At 52.9% G+C, this 8,812-nt stretch overlaps 2 protein-coding genes across 2 annotated transcripts; both read right to left on the reverse strand.

Moving 5' to 3' along the window:
* Positions 1-1,374: 1,374 nt before the first annotated feature.
* Positions 1,375-2,658, reverse strand: LOC146545015 (uncharacterized). Its single transcript, XM_085218437.1, has 3 exons — positions 2,572-2,658; positions 2,397-2,457; positions 1,375-2,228 (listed from the first exon to the last, which is right to left on the reverse strand). Exons 1-3 carry the CDS (start codon positions 2,656-2,658, stop codon positions 1,375-1,377), a joined length of 1,002 nt encoding a protein of 333 aa, XP_085074563.1.
* A 3,766-nt stretch (positions 2,659-6,424) lies between these two features.
* Positions 6,425-7,708, reverse strand: LOC109366457 (uncharacterized). Its single transcript, XM_019613630.2, has 3 exons — positions 7,622-7,708; positions 7,447-7,507; positions 6,425-7,278 (listed from the first exon to the last, which is right to left on the reverse strand). Exons 1-3 carry the CDS (start codon positions 7,706-7,708, stop codon positions 6,425-6,427), a joined length of 1,002 nt encoding a protein of 333 aa, XP_019469175.2.
* Positions 7,709-8,812: the final 1,104 nt, after the last annotated feature.

Below are 8,812 nucleotides of genomic sequence, written 5' to 3' on the forward strand. Positions count from 1 at the left end.
GAAGAGAAGGCTCCAGGGAGACCTCATTGCCGCCTTCCAGTACTTAAAGGGAGCATATAAACAGCAGGGGGAACAGCTGTTTACGAAGGTGGATTGTGATAAGACAAGGGAGAATGGTTTTAAACTGAGACAGGGGAGGTTTAGGTTAGATATTAGGAGGAAGTTTTTACCCAAAGGGTAGTGACACACTGGAACAGGTTGCCCAAGTAGGTTGTGGATGCTCCATCCCTGGAGGCATTCAAGGCCAGGCTGGATGTGGCTCTGGGCAACCTGGTCTTGTGGCTGGCAACCCTGCACATAGCAGGAGGGTTGAAACTCGATGATCATTGTGGTCCTTATCAACCCAGGCCATTCTGTGATTCTATGATTAATCTCCTGCCCAATCACGGATTTCTAACTCCTCCTGCTTATTCCCCACGCTGCGTGCATTGGTGTACAGGCATTTCAGGGAGCGAGCTGAGCATGCCCGTTTCACCCCAGTGGAGTGGGAGGCTAACTGGCTTTGATCAGTACTAGAGCGCTGCCCCACCAATGCAAGTCCGGCTACAACCCCATCTGTCTTCAAATCTAGCTGAAAGCTCTCAGAATGAGCCCTGCTAATTCCCGTCCCAGAACCCTTTTGCCACTGTGACATAAACCTTTCCCATGCATTACTGTCAGGTCTGGTGACTTACAAAACCAGCCACTGTCAAAGAACCCAAAGCCCTGCCTATAGTACCAGTCTCATAGCCAGACATTTGTGTATTGGCAGAGGCTCAACACCCTGCCGGACAGGCTGCAGCCAGCAAGGCACACACACCAACACCGTTTGCTCACTCTGCGTGCTCTGTGGGTGGCAGCTAGCTGCTGCCCTCCCTGAGGCTACTTATGGCCAGGTAGCCTGGTCCATGGTGGGCAGTGCTGGCTCCATCCACGCGAGCTCGACAGCCCGCCCACAAGCTGCCAACCCTCTGACACAGGCAAAGCACTTTTGCCGGCTTCAAGAAGCCCCCAGAAGAGCATTTCATCGGCCCTTTTTGCTTCAGATCCCTTCCCCAGTGCAGTCTTACACGCTCTGAAACTGTTCTTTGCAGAGAGAGTTTGCTCTTATTGCTAAAAGTCAAGAAATAAGGATAACAATTCTCTGAAGGCTAGCGTGTAAAATTTAATTTTATTAAATTATCTTTTTAAAAATCTGAAAGATCTCAGTCTGAAATGGTAGGATGCAAATGATGATCTTAGAGCTGAGATTCAGTTCTCTACTAATATGTCAACTATAAAACCGTGACAATGAAGGCAGAGTTGAGGCACTGGCAGGTTTCAGTTCTGCTGTCTCCTTTTCTCCAGGCCTGAAGCTGGTCCTGGTGTTGGTTCTGCAGCTGCTCAGGCTTCCATCTAGACTCTGCGAAGTGCTGGGGAAGCTATACAATACTCAGAAGGCCTCTTGGCCTTGCTCTTGCACCAGCATTCCCCCTCCTCTGTTTGAAGGATGTTCTCATGCATGTTCGTCCCTTTCACTGGTGGCAGCGTGCAGGAAGAGGTATCCGGTGGTTGCTCTTCATTTCCGCCGCCTGACTTGTAGCATTTGTTGTTAGTGTTGGATCGTTTTAGGGACACCAGGAGCTGCCGGTACAGCCCTTCCATAGCGAGCATGTCTGATTTCTCTGTGCTCCTCTTGTCACGGAAGCCAGAGTTGAAGGGCTGGCAGGCTTCAGTTTTGCCATCTGCTTTTCTCTCCAGGCTCAAAACTGGTCCTTGGGATGGTCTTGCTGCTGCTCCTGGTTTCTTGTGCACTTTGGGAAGTGCTGAGGAGAGCATACGCCAAAAAAGCCTTTTGGTCTTGTAGTCCCACCAGCGTTTTCTCTCCTCTGTTTGAACGAGGCCCTCCTGGAAGACCATCCCTTTCACTGGTGGCTTTGTGAAGTTAGAGATCTCAGGTGGCAGGTCTTTAACTCCACCGCCTAGCCTAGGACGCTGACTGAGCGTCCTGGGGGTCCCGCGTGCCACCAGAACCTGCGGGCGCTGGTCCTGTCTGGGAAGCCTGACAGGTTTCCCCGCAGAGCTCGTGGTACCAGTGGCAGAGTCCATGTGAAGAGAGGGGCACAGACTGCGCAGCAACAAAGGCTGGGTCTTTCCTGGCTGCACGGGATGGGGCAGGATGGGACTGCCCTGCCATCGTGACGCTTGCTGCTGGGAGCAACGTGGCCTGCACAGGGGGCTCCTGTGCCTGCCTGTCTGCCTCTCAGCACCTGTAAAACAGGGAGCGGGCCTTAGCCACAGTAGAGCAGGGGGCACAGGGGATCTTCCAGGCCCACCCAGCCTGGCTGCCACGTGACAGAGGCTGGTACGAAGCTTGACTTCTCCCAGAGGGCTGGTCCTGCCTGGGAATGTGCCAGGCTGACCCTCAGGGGACTCACCTGACTTTGATGCCACCACTTGCAGCCACCATGTCCACCATTGCCGGCGCCGGTCAGAACCCTGCGGGCACATGAACGTGGCACAGTGAAAGGACTTGCGGGGCAGCCCTCACCCCCCACCCCAAAGCCCTGAGTCACCTAGCCTCAAGTGACTCCCATCCTCAAATTTCCCTACCTGTCGGCGCCAGAGAGGGGTGAGCAGAGACAGCCCAGCCACCAGGAGCAGGAGGCTGGGGATAAGGAGAAAGCTGTCGACAACCATCGCTCAAAGCTGGTCACGACCGCACTGGGAGAGACAAAGTGCTGGCCGCTGGCTCACATGGGCAGCGCCGTGAGATCATAGTCCGGTGGGTGGGGATAACTCTGTGAGGTCACAGCCCATATGGAAGTAGGCTGGCAGTAGCCCCCAGCATGGGGATGGGGGGAGTTACGGACATAACTTGAGTATAATAAATAAATACATAACATTGGAGCTTTGACAACAAGTGAACACACGTACCAGTTTGGGGACCATCCTTGACATGCGCTGCTGCCATCCTTACTTCAAACACCTGAGTCAGGCACAAGTTAGAATGGGAAAGCGGTTTTAGTTTGATTTTAGTTCTCACTATCCAAGTTCTTTTTTAATGGGTAATTAAACGAATCCTCTTCAAAATGAAACTGCTTTGTGCAGAGTTGTACCTGGTGTGTGACCTTCCCCTCCTCAGCTGAGTTGTTCCGTCATATCATTCACCCCACCACTGTGAGGAGGGTAAGCAAGAGAGCAGTTGAGGGGCGGGGGCGTGGCAGTCAGGGTCAGTGCCCCCACAGCTTCAGGATTCTCGTAAGGTAGCATTCCAGGCACTGGTATAATTGCTTATTTTTGAGCAATGCAGATCTAGGCTCCTCAGGACAGCCTCCAGCACTATAGACAGAGATAAAGAAGGCATTTAGTAACTCCGCCTTCTCTGTATCTTCTGTTACCAGGGCACCCACCTCATTCATCAGTGGGCCTACACTGCCCCTAGTATTAGTTCTGTCTGCAGTGTACTTGAAGAAGCCCTTTCTGTTGTCCTTGCCCGCTCTTGCCAGGTTAAACTCTAAGGAGGGGCTGAGCTTTCCTAGTTGCCTCCCTTCATCCTCTGACAACAGTCTTATATTTCTCCCAGGAGGCCAGCCCTCCTTCCATGATCTGTAGACTCTCCTCTTCCACTTGAGTTAGCCCAGCAGTTCCCTCTTTAACCACGCAGGTCTCCTGGCTCCCTTTCTTGACTTCCAACCTGTTGGGATGCTCTGGTCATGAGCTTGGAAGAAGCAGTCCTTGAATGCTAACCAACTATCTCGGGCCCCTTTATCTTCAAGTACCCTGTCCCATGGGATTTCCCCTAGCAATTGCTTGAAAAGGACCAAGTTGGCCCTACTGAAGTCCAGGGTTGTGATTCTGCTTGGTTTTCTATTCCTGCCACATGAGATCCTCAACTCCATCATCTCCTGGTCACTGCAACCAAGGCTGCCCTTCACCACTTCAACTGGACCCTCCTTGTTAGTGAGAACAAAATCCAGCAGCGCTCCTCTCCTAGCTTGCTCATCCACCATTTGCATCAGGAAGTTATCATCAATGCACTGGAGGAACCTCTTGGGTGGCTCGTGGATGGCTGGCTGAGCAGACCTTCCGGCAAAGATCAGGGTAGTTAAAATCCCCCATGATAACCAGGGCCTGTAATTGCGAGGCTGATATCAGCTGCCTGTAGAAGGCCTCGTCGGCTTCCTAGTTCTGATCCAGTGGCTTGTAATAGACTGCACCACAACAGTGTCACCCATGCCAGTCTGCCCCTTAATTCCCACCCACAGTGTCTCAACCCGCTCCTCATCCACCCCTGGAAAGTACTCAATGCATTCTAGTTGCTCTCTCACATAACGAGCAACTCCACCACCTCGCCTTGCTGGCCTGTCTTTCCTGAGAAGGACATAGCCATCCATGACCACATTCCAGTCATGTGATCTGTCCCACCAGGCCTCTGTAATTGTCACCAGATCTCAGGGTGGAGGCTGGTCACAAGCGGTGTCCCCTAAGGGTCGGTCTTGGAACCGGTCCTCCGCAACATCTTCATCAATGACATAGACGGATGGCGTCGAGTGCACCCTCAGCAAGTTTGCAGATGACACCAAGCTGAGCAGTGCAGTCGATATATTGGAAGGAAGGGAAGCCATCCAGAGGGACCAGGACAGGCTGGAGAAGTGGGCCCATGAAAACCTAATGAGGTACAGTAAGGCCAAGTGCAGGGTGATGCACTCGGGTAGGGGCAATCCCAGGTATTTATACAAACTGGGGGAAGATCTCCTTGAGAGCAGCCCTGCGGAGAAGGACTTGGGGATCCTGGTCGATGGGAAGCTGGACATGAGCCAGCAGAGTGAGCTCGCAGCTCGGGAGGCCAACTGTGTTCTGGGCTGCATTAAAAAAGGGGTGGGCAGCAGGGAGAGGGAGGTGGTTGTCCCCCTCTACTCGGCTCTTGTGAGGCCTCATCTGGAATACTGCGTCCAGGCCCGGGGTTCCCAGTACAGGAAGGATGTGAAGCTCTTGGAGCGGTCCAGAGGAGGGCCGCTAACATGATCAGAGGGCTGGAGCACCTCTCTTATGAGGAAAGGTTGAGGGAACTGGGCTTGTTTAGCTTGGAGAAGAGAAGGCTCCAGGGAGACCTCATTGCCGCCTTCCAGTACTTAAAGGGAGCATATAAACAGCAGGGGGAACAGCTGTTTACGAAGGTGGATTGTGATAAGACAAGGGAGAATGGTTTTAAACTGAGACAGGGGAGGTTTAGGTTAGATATTAGGAGGAAGTTTTTACCCAAAGGGTAGTGACACACTGGAACAGGTTGCCCAAGTAGGTTGTGGATGCTCCATCCCTGGAGGCATTCAAGGCCAGGCTGGATGTGGCTCTGGGCAACCTGGTCTTGTGGCTGGCAACCCTGCACATAGCAGGAGGGTTGAAACTCGATGATCATTGTGGTCTTTATCAACCCAGGCCATTCTGTGATTCTATGATTAATCTCCTGCCCAATCACGGATTTCTAACTCCTCCTGCTTATTCCCCACGCTGCGTGCATTGGTGTACAGGCATTTCAGGGAGCGAGCTGAGCATGCCCGTTTCACCCCAGTGGAGTGGGAGGCTAACTGGCTTTGATCAGTACTAGAGCGCTGCCCCACCAATGCAAGTCCGGCTACAACCCCATCTGTCTTCAAATCTAGCTGAAAGCTCTCAGAATGAGCCCTGCTAATTCCCGTCCCAGAACCCTTTTGCCACTGTGACATAAACCTTTCCCATGCATTACTGTCAGGTCTGGTGACTTACAAAACCAGCCACTGTCAAAGAACCCAAAGCCCTGCCTATAGTACCAGTCTCATAGCCAGACATTTGTGTATTGGCAGAGGCTCAACACCCTGCCGGACAGGCTGCAGCCAGCAAGGCACACACACCAACACCGTTTGCTCACTCTGCGTGCTCTGTGGGTGGCAGCTAGCTGCTGCCCTCCCTGAGGCTACTTATGGCCAGGTAGCCTGGTCCATGGTGGGCAGTGCTGGCTCCATCCACGCGAGCTCGACAGCCCGCCCACAAGCTGCCAACCCTCTGACACAGGCAAAGCACTTTTGCCGGCTTCAAGAAGCCCCCAGAAGAGCATTTCATCGGCCCTTTTTGCTTCAGATCCCTTCCCCAGTGCAGTCTTACACGCTCTGAAACTGTTCTTTGCAGAGAGAGTTTGCTCTTATTGCTAAAAGTCAAGAAATAAGGATAACAATTCTCTGAAGGCTAGCGTGTAAAATTTAATTTTATTAAATTATCTTTTTAAAAATCTGAAAGATCTCAGTCTGAAATGGTAGGATGCAAATGATGATCTTAGAGCTGAGATTCAGTTCTCTACTAATATGTCAACTATAAAACCGTGACAATGAAGGCAGAGTTGAGGCACTGGCAGGTTTCAGTTCTGCTGTCTCCTTTTCTCCAGGCCTGAAGCTGGTCCTGGTGTTGGTTCTGCAGCTGCTCAGGCTTCCATCTAGACTCTGCGAAGTGCTGGGGAAGCTATACAATACTCAGAAGGCCTCTTGGCCTTGCTCTTGCACCAGCATTCCCCCTCCTCTGTTTGAAGGATGTTCTCATGCATGTTCGTCCCTTTCACTGGTGGCAGCGTGCAGGAAGAGGTATCCGGTGGTTGCTCTTCATTTCCGCCGCCTGACTTGTAGCATTTGTTGTTAGTGTTGGATCGTTTTAGGGACACCAGGAGCTGCCGGTACAGCCCTTCCATAGCGAGCATGTCTGATTTCTCTGTGCTCCTCTTGTCACGGAAGCCAGAGTTGAAGGGCTGGCAGGCTTCAGTTTTGCCATCTGCTTTTCTCTCCAGGCTCAAAACTGGTCCTTGGGATGGTCTTGCTGCTGCTCCTGGTTTCTTGTGCACTTTGGGAAGTGCTGAGGAGAGCATACGCCAAAAAAGCCTTTTGGTCTTGTAGTCCCACCAGCGTTTTCTCTCCTCTGTTTGAACGAGGCCCTCCTGGAAGACCATCCCTTTCACTGGTGGCTTTGTGAAGTTAGAGATCTCAGGTGGCAGGTCTTTAACTCCACCGCCTAGCCTAGGACGCTGACTGAGCGTCCTGGGGGTCCCGCGTGCCACCAGAACCTGCGGGCGCTGGTCCTGTCTGGGAAGCCTGACAGGTTTCCCCGCAGAGCTCGTGGTACCAGTGGCAGAGTCCATGTGAAGAGAGGGGCACAGACTGCGCAGCAACAAAGGCTGGGTCTTTCCTGGCTGCACGGGATGGGGCAGGATGGGACTGCCCTGCCATCGTGACGCTTGCTGCTGGGAGCAACGTGGCCTGCACAGGGGGCTCCTGTGCCTGCCTGTCTGCCTCTCAGCACCTGTAAAACAGGGAGCGGGCCTTAGCCACAGTAGAGCAGGGGGCACAGGGGATCTTCCAGGCCCACCCAGCCTGGCTGCCACGTGACAGAGGCTGGTACGAAGCTTGACTTCTCCCAGAGGGCTGGTCCTGCCTGGGAATGTGCCAGGCTGACCCTCAGGGGACTCACCTGACTTTGATGCCACCACTTGCAGCCACCATGTCCACCATTGCCGGCGCCGGTCAGAACCCTGCGGGCACATGAACGTGGCACAGTGAAAGGACTTGCGGGGCAGCCCTCACCCCCCACCCCAAAGCCCTGAGTCACCTAGCCTCAAGTGACTCCCATCCTCAAATTTCCCTACCTGTCGGCGCCAGAGAGGGGTGAGCAGAGACAGCCCAGCCACCAGGAGCAGGAGGCTGGGGATAAGGAGAAAGCTGTCGACAACCATCGCTCAAAGCTGGTCACGACCGCACTGGGAGAGACAAAGTGCTGGCCGCTGGCTCACATGGGCAGCGCCGTGAGATCATAGTCCGGTGGGTGGGGATAACTCTGTGAGGTCACAGCCCATATGGAAGTAGGCTGGCAGTAGCCCCCAGCATGGGGATGGGGGGAGTTACGGACATAACTTGAGTATAATAAATAAATACATAACATTGGAGCTTTGACAACAAGTGAACACACGTACCAGTTTGGGGACCATCCTTGACATGCGCTGCTGCCATCCTTACTTCAAACACCTGAGTCAGGCACAAGTTAGAATGGGAAAGCGGTTTTAGTTTGATTTTAGTTCTCACTATCCAAGTTCTTTTTTAATGGGTAATTAAACGAATCCTCTTCAAAATGAAACTGCTTTGTGCAGAGTTGTACCTGGTGTGTGACCTCCCCCTCCTCAGCTGAGTTGTTCCGTCATATCATTCACCCCACCACTGTGAGGGGGGTAAGCAAGAGAGCAGTTGAGGGGCGGGGGCGTGGCAGTCAGGGTCAGTGCCCCCACAGCTTCAGGATTCTCGTAAGGTAGCATTCCAGGCACTGGTATAATTGCTTATTTCTGAGCAATGCAGATCTAGGCTCCTCAGGACAGCCTCCAGCACTATAGACAGAGATAAAGAAGGCATTTAGTAACTCCGCCTTCTCTGTATCTTCTGTTACCAGGGCACCCACCTCATTCATCAGTGGGCCTACACTGCCCCTAGTATTAGTTCTGTCTGCAGTGTACTTGAAGAAGCCCTTTCTGTTGTCCTTGCCCGCTCTTGCCAGGTTAAACTCTAAGGAGGGGCTGAGCTTTCCTAGTTGCCTCCCTTCATCCTCTGACAACAGTCTTATATTTCTCCCAGGAGGCCAGCCCTCTTTCCATGATCTGTAGACTCTCCTCTTCCACTTGAGTTAGCCCAGCAGTTCCCTCTTTAACCACGCAGGTCTCCTGGCTCCCTTTCTTGACTTCCAACCTGTTGGGATGCTCTGGTCATGAGCTTGGAAGAAGCAGTCCCTGAATGCTAACCAACTATCTCGGGCCCCTTTACCCTCAAGTAAGGCTGTTGATGTGGTCTACCTA

The sequence above is a fragment of the Meleagris gallopavo genome, chromosome 2 (assembly GCF_905368555.1).
Source record: "Meleagris gallopavo chromosome 2, MGAL_WU_HG_1.1, whole genome shotgun sequence".
Lineage (NCBI taxonomy): Eukaryota > Metazoa > Chordata > Aves > Galliformes > Phasianidae > Meleagris > Meleagris gallopavo.

Coding starts and splice junctions, on each gene's coding strand:
- LOC146545015 (XM_085218437.1), bottom strand. CDS start 2,658: ATGGTTGTCGACAGCTTTCTCCTTATCCCCAGCCTCCTGCTCCTGGTG. Junction 2,458..2,571: donor CCCCTCTCTGGCGCCGACAG/GTAGGGAAATTT, acceptor ATGTGCCCGCAG/GGTTCTGACCGGCGCCGGCA. Junction 2,229..2,396: donor AGTGGTGGCATCAAAGTCAG/GTGAGTCCCCTG, acceptor CCTGTTTTACAG/GTGCTGAGAGGCAGACAGGC.
- LOC109366457 (XM_019613630.2), bottom strand. CDS start 7,708: ATGGTTGTCGACAGCTTTCTCCTTATCCCCAGCCTCCTGCTCCTGGTG. Junction 7,508..7,621: donor CCCCTCTCTGGCGCCGACAG/GTAGGGAAATTT, acceptor ATGTGCCCGCAG/GGTTCTGACCGGCGCCGGCA. Junction 7,279..7,446: donor AGTGGTGGCATCAAAGTCAG/GTGAGTCCCCTG, acceptor CCTGTTTTACAG/GTGCTGAGAGGCAGACAGGC.